The sequence below is a fragment of the Ips typographus genome, linkage group LG11 (genome assembly GCF_016097725.1).
Source record: "Ips typographus isolate SLU linkage group LG11, UJ_Ityp_2.0, whole genome shotgun sequence".
NCBI lineage: Eukaryota > Metazoa > Arthropoda > Insecta > Coleoptera > Curculionidae > Ips > Ips typographus.
In genome coordinates, this window is record NC_138432.1 from 1478232 (window position 1) to 1502458 (window position 24227).

At 36.7% G+C, this 24227-nt stretch overlaps 1 protein-coding gene and 1 long non-coding RNA gene across 2 annotated transcripts in view; one reads left to right on the forward strand and one right to left on the reverse strand.

Annotated features, from left to right (window-relative positions):
- LOC145735657 (uncharacterized) overlaps window positions 1–24227 on the reverse strand; it is a 261472-nt gene that overhangs the window by 8245 nt on the left and 229000 nt on the right. The gene's annotated exons all lie outside the window — the stretch shown is intronic.
- LOC145735472 (uncharacterized) lies at window positions 632–2834 on the forward strand. The gene has a single exon (XM_081989387.1). It carries the CDS (start codon window positions 776–778, stop codon window positions 2582–2584), a length of 1809 nt encoding a protein of 602 aa, XP_081845513.1. The 5' UTR covers window positions 632–775; the 3' UTR covers window positions 2585–2834.

Below are 24227 nucleotides of genomic sequence, written 5' to 3' on the forward strand. Positions count from 1 at the left end.
AAACATTAATAAATATGAAGTTGGAAATGGTGGTTCGTCATACATACCACTTCCACAGGAAATTGCGAATAAACACGCTTGCATTAATATTAAAAATAATGACAATGCATGTTTTTTCTGGAGTGTAATGGCAGCCCTTTTTCCAGCACATAAAAATTCTGACAGGGTTTCTTCTTATCCAAATTATTTTATTATTTTATTAAAGAGTGTTAAAAGCTAATGGTACCGTCAAACGGGGTGAAGTCGATAGATCGGGGTGATTTCGATCATACACGTTATTTCTGCCTTTATAAGAGATATGGCAACAACGCTCAGGAAATCAGCTGTTTCCTGTTCACAGGCGTCTAGTTAGTTGTTTAACAAGTGATCTCTCGGTTGTGACAAGGAAAAAGTAAGTTTGCTAATAATGGTTATTAACTGAAATGTTTAAATTTTCAATTTCCAAAATCATTACAATCAAAAATTAGCACAGCCGAATCTGTAACCAGTAGGTTCATATACCTATACCTATATATAGGTCCTAAGGAATCTATTCATGAACAGGTGTCCATCAAAGAACTTAATAATATGTTTTTTGTTTTCTCGTAATTGCACTTTATTTACAAAAACACAAAAGAGCGGGGTTAAGTTGATCACAAGTTTTAAAATAATTTTGTTAGATTGTGAGGTTAGAATTTGCAAATGTCGCGTTTAATATCCCTTTTTACATGCGTTAAAAATTCTTGCGAATAAGGGTAAGATCAAAGGGTGGGGGTGATTCGTATTTTTTTTATAGATGCCACGTACATACATAAAAAAGCTGGGAGCGTATGGAAAAAGAAATTACAACCCCGAATACCTGCTTAGAGCCCTGGATGCGGTGCGTAAGGGTACGATGAGCATGCGCAAAGCTTCCGAAAGTTTTGGTGTGCCGTACTCGACTCTTAACAACCATTTTCACGGTCATCATCCCTTGACATATGGAGGTCAACCGGTGCTCAACGAAGAAGCCGAAAATGCATTAGTTAATGCATTACAAACATGCGCGCAGTGGGGTTTTCCACTAAAACCCATTGACATTAGGCGAATCACGCAGCAATATTTAAATAAACGCGGCCTCAATGAAAAACGATTTTCTAATAACATGCCAGGAGAAGGTTGGTTCAATGGTCTCATGAAAAGACATCCTCAGCTTACAATCAAACTAGCGGAGAACACGAAGAGAGTGAGAACCGCAATAACATATGAGGTTGTTGAGGACTATTTCCGAAACGTGGCTGAAATAATCAAGGATGTTCCAGGGAAAAACATAGTTAATTACGACGAGACAAATTTTGTAGACGATCCAGGGCGTGTCAAAGTCGTGATGAAGAAGGGAAGCAAGCACGCCTACAGAGCACTTGATAGTTCTAAGTGCAGTACAACAGTCATGTTCGCAATAGCTGATGATGGAACCAGACTCCCGCCATATACAGTTTACAAAGCCAAATATCTTTATGAGGGCTGGAAGGAAGGCGGTTTGCCAGGATCCATGTATAACCGTTCTTCAAAAGGATGGTTTGATTCTGAATTATTTGAGGATTGGTTTAGAACCGTAGCACTTCCATATTTCCGCAAATTAGATGGGACTAAAGTGATTATCGGAGATAATTTGCAAAGTCACATTACCATTAATGTGATTCAAGAATGCGAAAATAACGATATAAAATTTGTCTTACTTCCCCCTAATTCAACTCACATGCTGCAACCATTAGACGTCGCTTATTTTTGTCCCCTGAAGGCATCATGGAAGAGAACTCTAGAGGAATGGAAACTGAAGAATAGGGGTGTTTTACCTAAAACTTTGTTCCCTAGGATGTTAAAAACCGCCGTAGATGGGCTAGGGGATCGTGAAAATAACAATATTTTGGCTGGGTTTAAAGCATGCGGCCTGGTTCCCTTTAATCCCGATGCAGTCCTTAAAAAAATAACTAGAAAAGAACCCGATACAAGACAACAGGAACAAACTTCAATGAACGAGACGTTTATAGATTATCTACATCACCTCAAGACTGGCCCTACTGATGTTCCAAAGCGAGGAAAAAGACTGGATATAGCCGCCGGTAAAAGCGTAGGTACAGAAGATTTGACACAAACGAACGGGAAAAGCTGCAACCGACCCAAACGTCGTAAAAAACAAACCAGCGATAGCGAACCAGAAGATGTAGAGACATTGGAGGTAGAGGAAGAAATGGAGGAAAAAAATTTCCACAAAGACGATCATGAACTTGGGGAGAGTTCCGCTCAGAAAGAAAATATTCCTGATCACTTGGTTAAGTTTGATTCAGGAGACTTTCTAATCGCAAAATATCAAACCAATAAGAGAGACCGATTTTATATCGTAAAATATATTGATATATCCCAGGTTAAGTCAGAAGCTGAAATAGTGGTAAGTGCATTACGTAAACAGCGATCCATAAAACAAGTGTTCTTTATTTTTCCACCTATTCCGGATGAGTCCGTGATAAACATGGAGCAGATTATCCGAAAAATCAATCTGAAATCATTAGTACGGGGGAAACATATTTTCTCCCTAAAGGAGGACGAATTGGCAATACTCCAGTGAGAATTCATTCCTGTGATTATCTATATTTTTTTGTGATTTATGTCATCTATGTTCTGTTTTTAGTTTTATTTTGTATTTATGTGTATAAGAGGTTTTTTTTCAGTTTTTAATGAAGCTACGATAGCTCTAATATAAATAAAACTCGTTTATTTTTCGTTAACATGTGTTTCATTTCGTGGATGTGTGAATTGATTGCCGCTAATGTGTTGCAATAAATGCATACATGTATACTTTTTTGTTTTATGTGATCGACTCCACCCCCATACTCATTTGAAGTGAGAAATATGCAATTTTAAAGGGGTGATCAACTTCACCCCGGACCCCGGGGTGAAGTCGATCACCCCTTTACCAAAAATAAAAAATCAACACTTCAACTGCCATTCTTGATTCAATGCGCTATCGACAGCTTAGATATCAACAGAGATATATTTCAAGTTTCATTAAAATATAGCTATTCGTTTTCCAATTACCTGGAAAAAACTCTATTTTTTGATCGACTTCACCCCGTTTGACGGTACCAATACAACTATTAGGGATTACAACATCTCTACTCGGCTTATGGACTCAAATCATACATACGGAGTATACCATACTTCTACTTGGCGAGAAGGTACGTCATGGGGGCACTCCATTTTCGACATGTGATTGTGCAATATGCATATCACCCCAACAACCACAATATCGACCTGAGGATTTTTGGCGAGCATGGGAAAATGTATTTGTGCAAGGATGTCCTTGTGCTACATGTGCGTACGGGAGAACTCAATTTTTGAGTCAACCAGGTCATCCGCCATATCCGCATGCTTATGTACCGGATATGACATATCAATTTCGGGTACCAGTAGTGCCCCAAAAAAGGGATGAAACATCAGAAATCAATTCTGCTGGCACATCTTCTGGAGGTGCATTTGGACCTCCTGAATCACACGCAAGTCAGGTCGACCGCAATCCGGCACTATGCCCAAATCCGGATAACCTGGCGCAGGTGCAAGAAGGGGGGTCCATTAATCAGCGACAAACTGAAGAAGTTCTTGGACACGCGGTAACACAGCCGTTTATCGCGCAATTAGAACCGCTTGACAACATACATACAACATACAACATATGCTACTTATCAGCAGCTATGAGGTCTACACTTATATTTATATTACCTTATTATTGTTTTTGTATTACTTTATTATTGTTAATAGCTATATATATACATATATTGATACAAGCATAATATACACACGTGGTTGAAATAAAATAAGAAATTGGAATGTATAATGGTGTCATATTAAACCCAATTAACGAGTATAAACTAGTCATGAAATTAATCCAATTATTTTTTAGCGCTATGAACTAATAAGGTGCGATAAAAAATGTTTCGCTGAGGAGGCGAATATTTCTGACACGACGCTTCGACTATCTTGTTGGTTGATGACGAACTACTAACATAAAAATTCGAGTTGTTTACATGACTAATTTTGATCGCGCGGTGCATACACGGAAATCCTTGCTTTACAGCATTTGGAAAATAAATTTCACACGTTCCATTTTTTATTTTTTAGGAATGGAAAATGGATCGTACATACTAACAAATAAATAAGAGTTACAAATGATGCTAAAATTAATTTTGTTTCAAGACATGATATTGTATATTAAGCCTTAAGTAGCACATACTAACCTTTTGTCTTATATTTCATGTAACACTGAGGACTATGTAAGAAAGAGGCAGACTATGATGAGCCATTATTGTTGTTGGAACTCACGGTGGGCCTCTACGTTGATGCGGAGGTCCAAGCTAGCCGAATCATCGATTGAATAATCGACCCACACCACAAACATTTATGGAATAGTGATCATAATGGTATAATGGTGTTCGGTGATGTGAGATGCGAAGTTTGGCTCATAGGACTAAGCCTCTATTGAACTTTTCTCAGTGTTGCAGTATTTTTGTTGTTCTGCCATTGCCAGAACCGAATAGATTTAGGGTAAATAAAAGTGCATAATATTGTTTATGTATGTTACCGGAGAGGAAAGATTTTATTAGGTTTCTTGTTAGAATAAGTACTAACTTATTATTAAGGGATGATTGTAAACTTAACTGAGTACTATGAAATACTCACATATGTAAACCTACTAACCATTTATCATAATGCTTTCGTATGTACACATGTAACTTTAAAATTTGTGTTAGGCTAACGATATATTTTTACTATTGTTAAAATTTTTTGTCATATAAAACTGGGGACCAGTTTTTCTGGGGCGGAGGCATATGTCACAAATGGAAAATCCATTAATTCAAAAGATGGACTTATTGACTTAAAAACATAAGAATATTCGAGGATTGCGAAATATTAAGCGCACGAGGCAAGGTCGCACCATGATGCACCGAGTGCATCATATCGGTGATGAGTCACCACCACCTGCTTTGCAGGAATATGAAAAACAGGCGACGAACAATAACAAACTACGTCAGCCGATTAATCGGGTATAAAACACGCCGATTGCAGCAGTATAGGATGAGTGTGAACCAATCCACAGTAGTGCGACCAGCTGAAACAGGAAGTCGAGATGTCGACTCTCCTCGGAAAAGAAGATCAAGTCAAGTAGTCCGTTCTCCAGAATTGTTCTAACACGAAAGTGACCAAGCCAGCCGACAGAAAATACTAAGTCCTTAGCTTATGAGTCTATGTAAGTACAATTGTTAAATTATCAACTTTTAGTGTGTTTATGACCGTATTGTGCAGACCCATTTGTGTATACTATTTAATAGATTTAAGTGTTTAATAGAAAACTCAGTGTTTGATTCCATCCTTAAAACTGAGATCCCGGCGCGACGTTTAACGTCGTGAGTCAGTTTAATTAATGAATCCGGAAGGGCTCATAAATTAAACGTGACAATACAATTTTTATAGTGTTCTACAATCGATCTGCTTTAATAAAATTGTCATTTTAACTAATTTTTTTAATTCTCAAAATTTTTCAAAAATTCAAAATATGGGTTTATCTGATCAAAATAAATTCTATTCAATTTTTTAACTGTTCTGCAATCATTTGGCGCCATTTAAACTGTCATTTTAACTTTTTTTGAAAATGTTCAAAAACTTAAAATGTGTGTTTTTTTGATAAAAATCGATTTAATTCAATTTTTATAGTGTTCTACAATCGATCTGCTTTATTAATATTTTTATTTTGACTAATTTTTTTAATTTTTAAAATTTTCAAAAATTTCAAAAAGGTGTTTTTATGATTAAAATTAATTCTATTAAATTTTTAAAGTGTTCTGCAATCGTTTTGCACCATTAAAACTGTCATTTTAACTGTTTTTAATTTTTTTTAAAAATGTTCAAAAACTTAAAAAGTTTGTTTTTTTCATAAAAATCGATTTAATTCAATTTTTATAGTGTTCTACAATCGATCTGCTTTATTAAAATTGTCATTTTGACTAATTTTTTCAATTTTCAAAATTTTTCAAAAATTCAAAATATATGTTTTTTTGATTAAAATGAATTCTATTTAATTTTTAAAGTGTTCTGCAATCATTTGGCACCATTTAAACTGTCATTTTAACTGTTTTTAACTTTATCAAAAATTTTCAAAAATTCAAAAAGTGTGTTTTTTTTTCATGAAAATCGATTTTATTCAATTTTTATAGTGTTCTACAATCGATCTGCTTTATTAAAATTGTCATTTGACTAATTTTTTTTTAATTTTTAAAATTTTTCAAAAAATTAGAAAGTGTGTTTTTTTGATAAAAATCGATTTTATTCAATTTTTATAGTGTTCTATAATCTATCTGCTTTATTAAAATTGTCATTTTGACTAATTTTTTCAATTTTCAAAATTTTTAAAAAATTCAAAATATATGTTTTTTTGATTAAAATGAATTCTATTTAATTTTTAAAGTGTTCTGCAATTGTTTTGCACCATTAAAACTGTAATTTTAACTATTTTTAACATTTTCAAAAATTTTCAAAAATTTAAATTACTTCTATTTTAAAATTAATTGTAATTAATTTTTAAAGTTTTCTGCAATGAATTTGCACCATTAAAACAGCCATTTTAACTGTTTTTAACAACAACACTTTAAAAATTAAATAGAATTCATTTTAATCAAAAAAACATATATTTTGAATTTTTGAAAAATTTTGAAAATTGAAAAAATTAGTCAAAATGACAATTTTAATAAAGCAGATCGACTGTAATAATAATAATAATAATAATGATATTTATTTAGCCCAAAGGCTACATAATTTCACAAATACATCAACAGATCTCATACCATACTATTAAAACTACAATCATCAAATGGCACAAAACACCGCTAAAATATAAAATCGTAGACACAGTTACCGTCTCGTAAAAAAGAACAATATAAACACAATTATTACAAATTAAAAACAATGAGCTTGTATATGTCGACGAAGTTGTTTTTTAAAAACGTTCAAACTCTCAGTCTTTGAGATGCGGCGGGAGATTATTGAAATCCAATAATCCTCTATACAATAACGAGTTTGAAACAATATTGGTCCCTGGTCTCACATTAATAATAAAATCAGTTTTATTCCGAGTATTGTATTCATGAGTATCACTAAAAGTCTTTACCTTATTGCACAAATAATCAGGCAAAATCCTATTCTTAATTTTAAAGTAGAACACTATAAAAATTGAATAAAATCGATTTTAGTTGTAATTAATTTTTAAAGTTTTCTGCAATCAATTTGCACCATTAACTCTTAGCGTATTTATGGTCGAAAATTTGAACCACCCATTCTGATCATTTTGCGGTTCGGTGGTTCAAAAAATATACCACTTTTCAAAATCACTTTGCACTGCGCTGCTAAAGCATACAATTTAAACCACCTATCGGCGCTTGCTCTATAGGCATTATATCACGTTGCTTCAATGTCAGGCGGCCAGTACGTTGTTTCGCGGATAAGCACGTGGTGCTAACGAGTATTTCGACATAAATTTGAGGTTGTAGTAAACAAAAGCGGTTTTGTTTTATGCAAAATAGTTATTTTTATTAAATTCTTTAACTCAAATGTGAGGATACATCTAATTAGTAAGTATAATTACTTTGTTTATAAATTTGTATAGAAATTTCCGAAAATTTTTTATTTTTTCTGTGGTCCTTTTTTAGTACCAAAAGTGTTAACCAACATCTTCTTATAGATATGGATTAACTCCCATTTAGACCCGTAGGAGGGTTAACTCGTGATGAAATTTACGCACAAATGGACACTTTTTATGTTGATTCAATGCCTTCAGGGTCTGAGTCGGATAATGATATTTCGTCTGATATAGAGGACGACACTGTAATGGTCAACCTGCCAGTTGCCTTTGAAGAAGAAAATCTGCCAGTGTCTGACAAATTTGTTTGTTTGTCACAAATCAGTTTATTGATACTATAGTATTCCAAACCAATCTTTATGCCGAACAAGAGAAACTGTCGACTGGAAAAGCCTATGTTCCAACAAATTCATGTGAAATAAAGGCATTTTTGGGATTAAATTTATTAATGGGTATAAAACGCAGTCCCAGCTATAAAGATTATTGGTCAACTGCACCCGAGTTGAACGATGTTTTTATCAGCTCAGTGATGACACAAAAAAGATTTGGGTGGCTTTTGAGTCATATTCATTTAGTTGATAACACTCTGATGCCATCAAGAGCTTCTCCCAAGTATGATAAGCTTTATAAGATTCGCCCCATGATGGATTTGTTACTTCACAACTTTGAGAAATGCCTAAATCCTGATCAAGTGATCATAGTAGATGAGTCAATGATCAAATTCAAGGGCCGTAGTAGTCTAAAACAGTATATGCCCAAGAAACCCATCAAAAGAGGATATAAGGTATGGATGTTAGCGGACAAAACAGGATACTGCATAAAATTTGAAATGTATACTGGGAAATCATCTACCGATGACGTAGAAAAGTGCCTTGGTGCAAGAGTCGTTAATAATTTAACTAAACACTTGGAAAATAAAAACCATGTGCTATATATTGACAACTTTTTTAATTCTGTTGATTTACAGCAACAATTAAAACAGAAGAAAATCCATGCTGTTGGTACAGTAAATGTTAATCGTCGCTATATGTCAAAATTCAAGCCAGACAAGAGCTTGAAACGCGGTGATATACAATGGTTTACAAGCGATACTGGTTTGTTAGCAATGAAATGGAGAGACAAACGATGTGTTCACATGTTGTCAAATTATCATCAGCCAGAAGACGTAGGACAGGTCAAAAGAAAAGAGAAGGATGGCCAAACTATCGATGTTCCGTGTCCCCAAGTAGTAAGTGATTACAACCATAACATGAACGGAGTTGACATATTTGACCAGAGACTTTCGTACTACAAAATTGACCGCCGCAGAATTTTTTTTTACTTACTGGACGCATCAATTATAAATTCAAACAATATCTATAATCGGTTAAAGTTACCACAAATATCTGCTAAAGATTTTAGACGAAATGTCATAAATGGATTACTCTCTGAAAGACTTTTGAAAGAGAGAAACTCTTTTACCTCGTCAGAAGTTGAAATAAAGAAATTTAAGCCTTACGTACCCATAGAGATAAGGCAACAGTCATCTGCTCATCAGCCTACAAGGACTACCAGAAGAAGGTGTGCCCTTTGCAGCATTAAAGCGAATCCAGTAAGGACGGATTGGCTTTGTTCCACATGTAAAGTTCCTTTGTGCTTGGGCAAACGTAAAGACTGTTTCCAAAATTACCATGCCTAATTTTAAGAGCCACTTAATTTGTAAAAATTACTTTTTAATATATGTTTGCTTTTAAACTCGCTTTTGATTTTCTGGCGCCGTGGTCTGCATTATGAAACACCCATTTATCAAAAACCTACTTAACATATTGTGTTTTTTTTTTAATTTTTAGGGTGGAGTGTAGGATGGTAATTAAAAAAAAATAATATTTTCGAAAAAAAATGTACTGCTCCACTAGGGAGTGTTTTATTAGTCAAATTACGCACCGCTAAGAGTTAAAACAGCCATTTCAACTGTTTTTAACATTTTGAAAAATTCAAAAAGTGTGTTTTTTTGATAAAAATTAATTTAATTTTTAAAGTCATCTACAATTGATTTGCACAATTAAAACTGTCATTCTGACTGTTTTTTTTTATTTTTAATTTTGAAAAATTTTAAAATCATTTTAAAATTAATTTCAACATCTTCAGAACGGTTATCTTTTACGGAAACGAAACGTGTTTAGGCAATGTTTTGAGTGGAACGAGAAAACGTAATTTTTCAATTGAGGCAGTGGTTTTTTTTAGAAAAGAGGGAATTTTTGGGAAATTTTAAAATTTGAAATTAATAAATGTTTGATTTGTTTTTGTAGAAATAGACGACTAGCATCATGAACAACGATAACAACGACGACGAGCGCCAACAACAGTTCCTAAGGCAACTTAGGGTGATACTCGAGCGGTTCGATTGGGAGCGCCGCATCCTGCGAATGGCCTTGGAGCGATTTGATTGGGATCGTCGTCGAGAACTCCGAGTATTACATCGGATGGAAGAGTTGCCGCGTGAGTTGCATGTTTTGCTTACGCCTCTCGATTATGTGGGATTGATGAGGGAATTGCGCGTGGTACTGGAACGGTGCGTCGAAAGACCGCGTCAACTACGCGTAATTCTAAATCGTGCGGATGTGTTGTCCAATTCATCGGTTCAACCGCTTTCTTTTCAAAATAATGATGACAATAATGTAATTTTGGTAATTGACGATGACGACGTCGTGACAGCAACGGAACCGATTTTGGTTAACGCGTCCGTACCATCATCGCCACCACCACCACCACCATCTCCTGTCGAGTATATTGTTGTTACACCTGATTTACCAGTTTTGTCCGCAGTTTCGTCAGCAACGTCGTCATCACAAGGTTCTTCTGCGTCTCCTGTTTTTGGAGCGGATTTTGATCTGCTTTCCCCCTCTTTACCTCTGTCGCCACCTTTTTTACCGGCTTTGCACATACCAGCACCGGCGGAACAACGACGGGAACGTGTTCACGCTCCCGATCCAATCACACGAACTTACAGACAAGCCATAACTGTGGGCACGCGTCTCGATGCCGAGTCCCGTGTTGCAGTTTACAATGTGGGCGATTTAACAAAACGGTGTTTGTTGTGTTCAGCCGTGGGCTTTGAACAAGAAAAATCTGTCGGCAAAGAGTTTTGCTGTAAGAGTGGCGATGTTGTGTTACCGCCGTTGGGTTTATGTCCCCGCGAGATGTTTGAATATCTCACGGACGATTCACACAACAACGTCCGTACAATAAACAGTTTATTTGCTATGGCATCGTTCAAATCGACTGTTCCTACCGATGTTCATCCGGAAGGAGTGAGTGGTCATTGGTGTTACGATTTGCGGACAGATTTATCACTATACTCACGCCATTCCGGTTCGTCTTTTTGCAGCAGACAATAGTAATGGTCAAGTAACGGTAAATAATAGCCAGCAGGTTAGGGACGACACCATTACTCTCAAACTTAATCAGTATTATTTCGTTGACTCGAATAATGCTGTCAATCGAAAGGTGGAATTTTTGGATGACCACATCGCACCCCTAACCATACGTAACATTGAAACGATGTTACGTCGGGTCAATCCGATAATTCAAAGTTACCAAACCATCAGTGAGGTAATTCAACGTAAACAGGCGGCCGCGACCTCTCCCGAGGAAAGAAACGCTATTCTCGACAGTTTAGTGATCGGATTTAGGGACAATATTAATCGCGAAGTAAGAAACTACAGTTTGCCCGCGTGCGACTCTGAAATTGCGGCCGTTTTTGTCAACGAACCACCCTTCGAGGTTGATTTGTGCATCTACCCACGCGACGGCCGTGGTAGACACGAACTTAAAAACCTCAATAAATGGGCCGACCCCATGGTGTACCCGATCCGGTTTCCGAATGGGGAATTTGGCTTTGATAAAGAGATCCATCACGTTCGGAACGTGACGAAGACAATCACTTTTCGCGAATTTTATCGCTAACTTCTACAGATACGCGATACGAATCGCTTACAAAGACCGCCTACCACAATCCAAAACCCAACGCAAAGTGAGTCTTCGAACCGTCACCGCTCGATCTCGCCTACCCGTGAATTAAACAAATTTTCAATTTTGCACAATGGCGGCAAATTATTTCAACAGTACGTAGTGGACGCTTATGTCAAAGTGGAGGCGAACGAGCTGTGGTGGCATAAAACACACCAGCTATTTAGACGGCGAGCCAGTTACGGTAGTTTATTAAGGTACTTGGAGACAAGAGCAAACGCAGCTGGTACGGATTATCGAGTTGGGTCAATTTTCATTTTGCCTGCGTCGTCGAGACGTGGAATGCGTTTCACGAATCGCCAGTACCTCGATGCGATTAATGTAATAGCAAGACATGGCAAGCCGGATCTCTTTATCACGTTTACGACGAACCCGAATTGGCTAGAGATCCAAAACAACCTCGCTTACAAACAGAAATGGCCAAACCGTCCTGATTTGGTTTGTCGCGCATTCCACATAAGATTAACCACATAATAAATTTATGGACGATATCGTCAAGAAACAATTGTACGGTACCGTCCATAACTATTTCTACACGATAGAATTTCAAAAACGAGGCTTGCCTCATGCTCACATTTTGGTGACGTTTTTACCGCTCGACAAACTAAACTGCCGTGAGCACGTCGACGATGTCGTTTCAGCCGAGATACCGGACTATCAAGTCGAACCGATTTTGTATAGAACGATAGCCGACTTTTATCTGCATACAAAGTGTAGAGGACCGACCCGCGACCCAAACGTTACCTGTTTGGGAGCGGACGGTACCTGCAAAAAGTATTTTCCAAAGGCCCTAAGGGAGGTCACTAATTTAAACTATAACGCTTCAACGGTCAAAGATGGACGCCCTGAATATCGTCGACGTCGCAACAATCACATGATCATTTCGAACAACATCACGTACACGAATGCCGATATCGTGCCTTACAATCGTTACGCTGCACTCAAATATCAGAGTCACATCAATTTTGAGTGCGTCGGATCCTTGGCATCCGTCAAGTATCTGTACAAATACGTGACGAAGGGTGAGGACATGTGTCGCATGGAAGCGAAAAATGAAGTCGATCGCACTATAAATTGGGACGAGATTAGTAATTACCTAGACTGTAGGTATGTCAGTTCAATGGAGGCGTGTTGGCGCCTGTTCCAATTTAAGATGAGCGATCGAAGTCATTCGGTTGTATGTCTGCCTGTTCACCTTGAGGACCAGCAGACCATCGAGTACGAGGAGGACGAGGACGCGGAGCAGATTTTGCTCCGTGCCACCATCGACACCAAACTCACGGCTTACTTTAAGCTAAACCAGATGGAGGGAGCGCCACGTGATTTATTTTATAGGGAAATCCCAGAAAATTACACGTGGAAATATAAATAAAAATATAAAAAATAAAAAATTAATAATAATTAAAATTAATGATGCAGTTAGCACCACTAATTATAATTGTGGCTCCATGCCTAGGAGCAGGAGCCTCCCCACCAGCGGGCTGCGTTGCAGCCCTGTCCCCCGTGTTAGCAGGCTCCTGGGCTTGGGCCGGGGGCGTCGCAGGCCTCGACGGGTCAGGGGACCCCCACGGGTTGCTAAGACGAGTGGGTGGTCGCGAACCCCTTCCGCTGTCCATATGGGTGCCAAAGGCAGCCCAAGGCACGTAGCAACAATAGCGTAATTCAACAATAACTAAGGGTTGTTTAACGAAATTAAATCCTTTTCTGGATAAAGAGGGTGTTTTGAGGGTGAGGGGAAGACTTACACTTGCCAATGTCAAATTTGAAAGGAAATACCCTATAGTTCTTGCACATAGCCATCCTCTAACTAAGCTTTTAATTTCTTTCGAACATCTAAGACTCTTGCATGCTGGTCCACAATTATTGTTATCCTCCATTCGTCAAAGATACTGGCCTCTTAGAGATAGAAGTCTTGCGAGAGCTACCGTGTTTAAATGTGTGAAATGTTTTAGAGCCAATCCAAGGATAAAGGCTCCTGTGATGGGTCTTTTACCTGAATCCAGACTGAACCCTGCACCACCTTTCAGTAATGTGGGTGTTGACTTTGCAGGTCCATTACTAATAAGAGATAGAAAAGGTAGGGGCTCTAAAAAATCGAAGTGTTATATATGTTTATTTGTGTGTTTTGCGACCAAGGCGGTACACATTGAATTGGTGACCGAATTGACCAGTGAAGCATTTATGGCTGCCTTTAAATGATTTATTGGAAGAAGGGGAAAACCATTAAACGTGTATTCAGATAACGGCACCAATCTTGTGGGGGCCAAAAATGAACTGGTGGCTTTGGGTAAATTTCTTAAAAATTCACAAAATTTCATATCAGAGAGTGTTTCAAACCAAGATATAACCTGGCATTTTATACCGAGAATGTCGCCTAATTTTGGGGGTATTTGGGAGGCTGGCATTAAGTCTTGTAAATCACATTTAAAAAGAGTAGTAGGCAACGCGTCGTTAACTTATGAACAGCTATTAACGGTTTTAATAGAAATAGAAGCTATCCTAAACTCCCGCCCACTAACTCCAATTTCCTCTGATCCATCCGATTTTACTGCTCTTACACCATCCCACTTCCTAATTGGAAGAGAACTCACGTCACTCCCAGAGGCCGACATTCGAGAAACCAAGGAGACAAGATTATCCCACTTCCAAAGAGTACAGCAGTTGAAACAGCATTTTTGGACCAGGTGGTCGTTGGAATATGTCAGCGAACTCCAAGTGAGGACAAAATGGCAATCGCACGTTCACGATGGTGTATTAAAACGAGGAAGCTTGGTTCTGCTTAAAGAAGATCACACGCCACCGCTGCAATGGCTGATGGGTCGCATCATCGAAGTTCATCTTGGTGCTGATGGCATAGCTATAGGGTTGCTTCTGTCAAGATTGCCAAGGGAGTTGTGAAGCGGTCATTTGCCAAACTGTGTGTGCTTCCCACGGAAATGTTAGACAGCGAAGAACAACAGTCCTCTGAAGTTGTCAGATTTGAAGGGGACCTTCAAGGTGGGGGGCATGTTCAGGCCAATGTGCAGAACAAGTGTGCGCCCATCTCTAGTGTCTGTCAGTTGTGCGTTTCTCCACAGTGTCGCGTGTGTCAAGGAGTTATCAAAAATGAAAAATGACAGAAGACAATAGAATGAATTAGGTTAGATGTTAACAATGTGAAAAAGAGGGTTTTTGGAGTGAAAGCTGAAAATAAATTGTGTTTGATTTACAAGGGAAATTTATTTGAAAAAAGCTCCTCCAGCCAAAACACACGGAAAAGACCTCGCTCAGGTGATGGACAAGAAAAAATGTCGAGTTTTTCTTATGTGGTAAGTTTTTATTAGAATATGTTGTCCAGTAGTGATTATATTCAACTGTATATGACAGGTTCGCCACAATGGGGAAGAAAAAACAACATGTAAGAAAGCCTTTTTGAATTTACATGGAATCACTAAAAGTAGACTCGAGCGTTTGCAAAAGCACCTGTCTAATGATAATGGAACTGCTCCTACAGATCGCAGAGGGAAGCATCAAAATAGAGCAAACAGGTTGCCTGAAAATACCAATGCTAAAACACGTGAACATATTCTTAGTTTCCCTAAGTATAAATCACATTACAGTAGAAAAGACAATCTACATCGGTACTATCTGTCACCTCTATTAAGTATTTCAAAACTACATCAGCTTTATTTAGAAAAACATGAATCTGAGCAGTATGCTTTATTTCTTGAACATCTTGTCGTTGAAACTGGTCTTTAATTTGGTCTTGGCTTGCTTTTAACTCCTTGAACTGCTCTTGACTTATTTGGCTTGCTTTCATTTCTTGAATCATCTCCATAAGTTGTTTCATTCCTTCATCCATTTTGGCGCTTTGTTGTCGTGTACTCACAGGCATTCAACACACCTTCTGCTTTTGTCGGTTTATTCTGTCTTCCTCTGGATCTCTTCTTCGATTCTCCAATCCCACTTCTGACACCAAATGTACCGTCGTACTCCTTAATAACACACTTCTTGTACAACACTGTATATTGTTTACAAACAATAAACTGACACTGACTTTTAACATCGTTATCTGACAACTTCGACTTCACTACAACCATCAACTCAACAACTAACTACTCAGGCCTGGTTCAGCTGCTTATACAGTGCGTTTTTTTTAACGCGCAACATAGGATTTTACGTGTTAAATTTTTAAGCCCATGTTAGACCATGTTATTTTGGAACTACAAGTATAAAACTTGACGGGTGGCTGTTTCGTACCCTGAAGCTTAAGTAAGTTTACCAATTCGGCCTAAAAAGTGTTAAAAAGCTTGCAAAAATCATCTTTTTTCGAAAAGGTTTTATCGTTTCATACTCCCTGTATGCATTGTTGTTCTTTGTTGTTTTTGATACTGGCACGGCAGGTAGCAGGTAAAATTTGGCGTAGAAAGTAAAACAGGGTGATCATTAACTTTATATCAAGAAAGTTAAGAACAAAAGAAGTATTTTTATAAGTGAATTGTTCAAAGTGACCTCCGTTTGAAGCCAAACAGTATTCCAAACAATCATAAAATGCCCTTTTGACGTTCAAAAGATGTCGGGTCGTGATGCAGTCAAAATATGTCACTTTACCTGCTACCTGCCCTGGCAGTATAAAAACAACAAGGAACAACAATGCATACAGGGAGTATGGAACGATAAAATCTTTTCGAAAAAAAATGATTTTTTTCCAGTTTTTAATCACTTTTTAGACCAAATTGGTAGACTTACTTAAGCTTCAGGGTACTAAAGACACACCCGTCAAGTTATAGACTTGCAGTTCCAAAATAAAATGGTCTAACATGGGCTTCAAAATTTAACACGTAAAATCCTATGTTGCGCGTTAAAAAAAACGCACTGTATAGGCTTCCATGGTTTCTAGAAAGTTCCCAAATATTCATGAAATTGACTTTCTCTCTCACACTCATTAAGCTATAACATAAATCTCTCTCTATATAAGCAACGGAGCCAGGATTTTCTAGAACACAGACAAAAGAATGTAGAACGTAAACAAAGCAACGTAACATACAGGGGTAACAACAAATAACTAAAGAAATCCTAACTAATAATCAAAAGTTCGCTTCGCAACAGTATCATAAATCTTATGCGGCACCGGACAAAGACACTTCAATGTCTGAATATAGCAGCGACGAATAAATGAAAATATTTTCTAGCTTATAGGTTATGTTCTGTACTAATGTATATTTTATAATCTGTTTGAAAAATAAACATTATAAATCTTTTTCTTACTTTTTGGATTATTTTGTTTTTTTAAATCCCAAATACTGCCGGAAAACCGGTCAAGTCCAAATAAAAATTATTTTTTTAATTAAATGCAAACTTACACACTTTTTTTCTCTCAGGTTATCATGGTATGGAACCAAACAAGTACAATAAAATATGCAGCAATATCCAGAATTTAAGATTTTCTAAATGAAAACATATTTCACTCTCCTGTACATTTTTAAAAAATGGACTTGGCCGGTTCTTCCATTGGACCCCTCAATTACTCTAGTCTTGATATAGGATCTTAATCTGAATCCAGCTGTAAACATTTGTCACAATATTTACATTTAAATGGTCTCTCACTGGTGTGAATCTTAATATGGCTTCTTAAATTAGACGTATCTGCAAAAAAAATGTCACAATATTTACATTTAAAAGGTTTTTCACCGGTGTGACTCCTAATATGAGTTTTTAAACTGACAGCTCGAGTTATATATGCCTATTTCCGTAAATCCCATGGGACTATGCTGACACAACGGTTCCCAGGAAGATGCTATTGCTATTATGCTTATTCTACGTTTTAGGTTGCTTAATGTATTTTATTATATTCCTAGATTACTCTCTACTGTAACTTCGTATAGTTAAGTCGCACTAATTGTAAACTCTTAATAAAATTATTCTTTTTAAAAAGGGTTTCTGACGTCGAGTTTATTTAAGTGGCGCAGTCGGTAGGATTGTGCGGTAGTGATTTTCGGACAATTTCGGTCTGCAGTCATTATTTGGGCCCTTCGACCCTTCAGCGCAATCCAAAGAATCTAGGACGTCAGGCGACACCCAGAGTGAGAGTCGGAAAGGAAGAAGCCAGTTCAACTACGTAAGTGCCATATTCCTTTCGCTCCTTCCGAAATACCCCGTTTAGGTGTCTCGTTAGGAATAATTTATTTAAGTTCAGTCTATCAAAGACAATTTAGGTTAGATCAGTCTATCGGAGACAAAATTAGGATTAATTATCAGTTTCTGAGTGAAAAGTTAAAAATAACATAATTTTTAATTAATTGTTGTTTTCTTCGATGAGTGATTCCGAAAACGAATTTGATGCTATTATAAATCAATTTCAAAGCTCTCTAAAATTATCAAGGGAAGTAAAACAATCAACTCGAAACACTATTCCCACCATGAATAATCAAGCAGGTAGTCAGGCACATGTTGCTTCATTTAATTGGAATCTTTTCAAATCAAAAGTGGATATTATTAAACCATACGATGGAGACGCTAACACCCTTAATAAATTTATTAAAGCATGCCAAGGTCTGATTGATTCTTACAAAGATTTGAATGATGCCGAACTTAACAAACATATTTTCGATTGCATTCAAGGTAAATTGATTGGTAAGGCAGAAATCATGATTGGCAATCGATCAGAACTTTCTACTTGGGATCAATTTAAGAATGCTTTGATTCAATGTTTTTCCGATAGCAGAAATTTGGAATGTCTAATTCAAGAATTAACACGAACGCGACCTTTTAAAAATTAACACTTGCTAAGTTTTGGTAATAGGTTACAATTACTTAGGAGTCAAGTAGCGCAACGTATTAGTAATGACATTACATTAAGTAATGATCAGAAAATGTGTCACATTCAACTATATGAGAAAACCGCCTTAAATACATTTATTGCCGGATGTACAGGAGTTCTTAAAAACAACATGCATATTAAGAGACCTGATAGTATCGAAGATGCTATGGCTTATGTTGTAGAATTCGAGAATTGCGAAAATCTTTACGGTTGTTTTTCAAATTTGGAAAAATCTAATAGGGTAAATCAAATACCTTCTAGATCATCAATCGGAAATACATCTTTTTTCCCGATGAATTCAAACAACTCACCAAATTATTTTGGTAATGCGATTGCAACGAGTCCAATGAATCGAAATCAATTTATTCCAAATTCAAATAATCAACAATTCAATAATTTTCCCCAGCAAGCATTTTCATTCCCGAGACCGCAAATGAATCAAAGGTCAACATTTCCATCACAACCGATAAACGTTTAACCCAGAGCTCCGAATTCTACCAGATTTCCTACAAACAGAGAAGTCTTCGGACCTCCGAAAAATGTTTTTAGACCAAATCAAACCCCTATAAATCAACTTCCAAAACCAATTCCAATGTCAGGAATATCAAGAGCAACCAATGCCACTCGCAAACCATTTCAAAACCAATTTATGCAAAGGCAACAATATCAAAGACCTAATTTTAAAATAGAGGAACTCTACAATAATGAATGCGACGATAATCAATATTTCAGTCAGTACAACAATCAGGACTATTTGAATGACCAGTACGGTACCGAATTTTCCGATCAATATGCCGATGAATCTCAATTGAATTTTTATCCTGATTTTCATTTAAATCAAAGTAGTGAACAACGGTCTATTGATACTGAAATCCAAGGTCCCGAAATCACTGAAATTGACGACAACCAAAATTTTTCCAATTCCAGCCGGACAGGAAATCAAACCTGATAGAAATTAATATTTCATCTAGTAATGCTTTACCATACATTCAAATCCAAAATCCTAATATAAAGCTTTTGATTGACACTGGTAGTTTTAAGTCAATATTAAAGCCTTCCATTGCTGAAAGTTTGTATCCACACTGTATATATCATACAAATAACGTAATTAAAACAGCTGTTGGAAGTCAAACTACGCGATACCAAGCAAAAATACCAGCATTTGCAGAATTTGGATTGGATTATGCTATTGATTTCATACTCTTTGATTTTCACGATTTTTATGATGGTGTAATAGGTTTAGTAGACCTGATTAACATGAATTTAAATATCGATTTAATGAATATGTTTTTGGTAGGTCCTAATATCGAAATACCATTTAAATATCGACATATTTTGGATTCAAATTTCTCAATTTCAGTAAACGCTAATGAGATAATTTTAAAACAAGTACCAGTAAGTGTGCGAAATGGTGAAGTTTTAATCAATGCACAAAATTTTGAAAATCTAATTATCCCTACATCACTTTCGGTAGCGAACGAACATTATGCACTTGTTGAAATTCAAAACCCAACTGATAAGTGTGTAACCATGACATTGACCGAACCGCTTGTTGTTGAACCTTTTGAAAATGATAGTTTTGAGATGTTTACATTCGAGGAAATGTCCTATAGTTCATTACCATCGGAAATTGATAGACCAAAACAAGATTTCATCAACAATCAAATACGTGTTGACCACATGAATAAGGAAGAGAAAACTGCTATAATAAAACTTTGTAAAGAATTTTCCGATATCTTTTATGAACCAAACACAAAACTTTCATTCACTTCCAAAATTAAACATGAAATCAAAACAACTGACGAAATCCCGGTACACACTAAGTCTTATCGATATCCATATGTCCACAAGGAAGAAGTAAGAAAGCAAATAAATCTAGCCCATGGTCATCCCCCATATGGATTGTCCCTAAGAAAATGGACGCTTCGGGAAAACAAAAGTGAAGAATTGTTGTAGATTATCGGAAAATAAACGAAAAGACCATTTCTGACAGATATCCAATACCTAACATCAATGATATTTTGGACAAACTAGGCAGGGCACAGTATTTTTCTACGTTAGATCTAGCTAGCGGATTCCACCAGATAGAAATGGAGGAAACATCAATTGGCAAAACTGCTTTTAACGTAGAAAATGGGCACTACGAATACCTTAGAATGCCCTTCGGTCTTAAAAACGCACCCTCAACGTTCCAACGAGTGATGGACGAAGTCCTTAAAGATGTACAAAATAAAATTTGTATGGTGTTTATGGATGATATCATTGTTTTTAGCTCAGGCTTGGAAGAGCACATTAAAAATTTAAAATTGATTTTCCAAAAACTACGTGACGCAAATTTAAAGATACAGGTTGATAAATGCGAATTTTTACGTCATGAAGTAGAATTTTTAGGACATATCGTAACAAGAGAAGGCATAAAACCCAATAAGAAAAAGATTGAGGCAATCCAGAAATACCCGATACCAAAAACTCCAAGAGATATTAAATCTTTTCTAGGATTACTTGGGTATTATCGTAAATTTATTAAGAACTTTGCCAAAATTACAAAGCCCATGACAGAATGTCTCAAGAAAAATTGCAAAGTAGAACACACTAAAGAGTTTGTCGATTGTTTTAATACATGTAAGAATCTATTAAGTTCAGAACCTGTCTTAACCTACCCAGACTTTAATAAACCTTTTGAACTCACTACGGATGCTTCCATGTATGCAATAGGAGCAATACTTTCACAAGATAACCACCCCATTTGTTACGCATCAAGGACACTCAATCCAGCGGAAATTCACTATTCTACGATAGAAAAGGAACTTCTAGCTATTGTGTGGAGTTGTCAGTACTTTCGACCTTACTTGTTTGGTCATAAGTTTACTATCCTGACAGATCATCAACCATTACAGTGGTTATTTTCCTTAAAAGAACCTGCTTCTCGTCTTGTTCGATGGCGCCTGAAGTTGGAAGAGTTTGATTACCAAATTCAGTACAAACGAGGCAAACAAAATCAAGCAGCGGATGCACTTTCTAGGAATCCAGTAGATCTTAACGCCTTAGAAACTGAATCCATATGTAATAACCCAGGTGATATTGATAACGTAATCGATAATTTCATAATTCCAGGACTCGACAATTTACCTAACTTAGATATTGATGAAATTATGTTGGAAACTTCCAATCACCAAGATCCTAGAGTTAATATAATTTCCAATGTGCAAATTAAACATCCAAGGGTGGAATCAATATCTCCTAGTGACCTCGAAACAGTTCACTCAGCAGCCGAAGATCCACTCTTTGGAATACCTCTTACGGAAAGACCAATAAACCAGTATAAAAATCAAGTAATAATGACAAACGGAGACATGGAGGTACCAAAAATAAAGCAAACTAATGTGTTTAACAATATGCGATTTTACATAACAATATCAATCAGAAATTACGAACAACACGTGATTAAAATTCTTAAGGAGTATTTAAACCCGCGCACTTTATATGCCATTCATTTTAAAAGTGCTGAAATCGCAAGATTGTTTACCAGAACCGTCCAGAAGTACTTTAAAAATTAATAAAATAATAAAAATTCATCTTATAAGTTTGTTCAATGCTACTACATTAGAGGATATTGAAAGCGAAAAAGATCAAAGAGAAAAGCTTACATTGTACCACACAACGAAGACTTATCATCGAGGAATTAATGAAATGCGAACAGCATTATTAAAACGGTTTTATTGGCCAAAACTAATAGAAGACGTGGAAAATTACGTTAATAATTGCGAAAACTGCCAACGAAATAAGTACGACCGAGATCCACCAGTAGTGAAATTTAATCTAACACCCACTGCATCAAGACCGTTTGAGCACATTCACGTAGACACGTTTCGGATGAATTACGATGCATTTGTAACGATAATTGATTCATTTTCTCGTTACGGACAAGCATACCCTCTTAAGAGTATAATCAGTACCCCTAAGAGCCCTAGGAGCTTTTAATGGGGAAAGCCGGTATCCACCGTGGTTTTCCATTGATCTGGTTCGTAAGATAAGGAGGAAAAATCATTTACATAATTTATTAGTTGGGAATAGAGCTAGTCAAGCTGATAAAATTTATTATAAAACTCTGAGGTGTCAGGTTAAACATCAGACTAGGTTAGAACATCTTGACCACAAAAAAAGTATTGAAAACAATTTAACTAAAGATCCTACAACATTCTGGTCATTTATGTCAAAGAAACAGCAACATAGCGGCATTCCTGAGAAAATGCGTTTTCACAATGTTACGCTTACAAATGAGCGTGACATTGCGCAGGCTTTTGCACATCATTTCAGTTCTGTGTATGAAGTGGGTAACTCCGTCAAACACATAAATACTTTCGATAGCAGGGGGGGCTTCATATTTCCCTTGTTGTCAGATAATGATATTATCAATAGTATTAGATCATTGAAATCAAAAAAATGTACTGGGTCAGATGGCATTCCTACATACATTTATAAGGGATGTGTAGACGCTGTATTAGCTCCCTTGAAGCATATCTTTAATTTATCACTGAAGTATAACGTTTTTCCAAGTAGACTTAAGGAAAGCGTGGTGGCACCAATTTTTAAGAATGGAATCACGGAGGATGTGAGCAATTACAGACCTATCAGCTTACTAAATTCTCTTAGTAAGATATTTGAGAGGATTATCTATAATTTCATCTATTCATATGTGCGCTGTGACATGTCGAAGTATCAACATGGTTTTTTGCCTGACAGATCAACAGTTACCAACCTGTGCGTTTTTTCTGAGCATGTGGCAGATGCCTTGCGTGATAAACAGCAATTAGATGTCATCTATACAGATTGTGCAAAGGCATTTGATAAGGTCGATCACTGTGTACTACTACGTAAGCTTGAGGAGGCGCGGGGTTCTCGGGTGGAGTGTTGAGGCTCATGAGTTCCTACCTGCTTGGACGTGTGCAGACTGTTAAAGTGGGCTTCTCATTGTCCGATTATTATGTTGCAACTTCTGGGGTACCACAGGGGAGTATCCTGGGGCCTTTACTTTTTCTGATTTTTATTAATGACTTACCGAATTGCCTGCAAGGCTCTACCGGCTTGTTATTTGCTGACGACTTTAAGATTTTTAGACAGATAGGCAACGATGCTGATTGTAGCATTCTCCAGGGCGACTTGGATGAGGTCGCTGCATGGTTTTATAACAATAATATGACACTGAATATTAAAAAATGTTTCATTGTCACATACAGCAGGAGGCGTACGTTGGTAACTGGAGATTACTATATAGCAGGTTCTAAATTGGAAAGATGCAATGAGGTCAAGGATTTGGGAGTTAAATTTCAAAGTAATTTTGCTTTCAATAACCATTATGACTATATAATAAACAAGGCGTTTAAATTACTGGGTTTTGTCATACGTAATACCAAAGATTTCAACATCAATACAATCATCAAGCTCTATACTGCACTGGTCAGGCCACATCTTGAATATGCCTCTAATGTTTGGTCACCAGCTGATTTTTCTAATAGCAATGAAATTGAGAAGGTTCAAAAAAGGTTCTTGCGCTATTTATATGTAAAACAAAACAATGTGTATACTTTTAAAGTGTCGTACAGTAGCATGCTTGTCACTTTTGACTTGACTGCTCTTGGTGCTAGGAGGAAAACTCAGGCTGTTCTCTTCATCTACCACATTGTAAATAACACTAAATATTCTGGCTGTGATCTGATTAATTATATAAACTTCAAAGTTCCTAAAGTTAATTTAAGAATTTTATCCCCCCCACCCTTT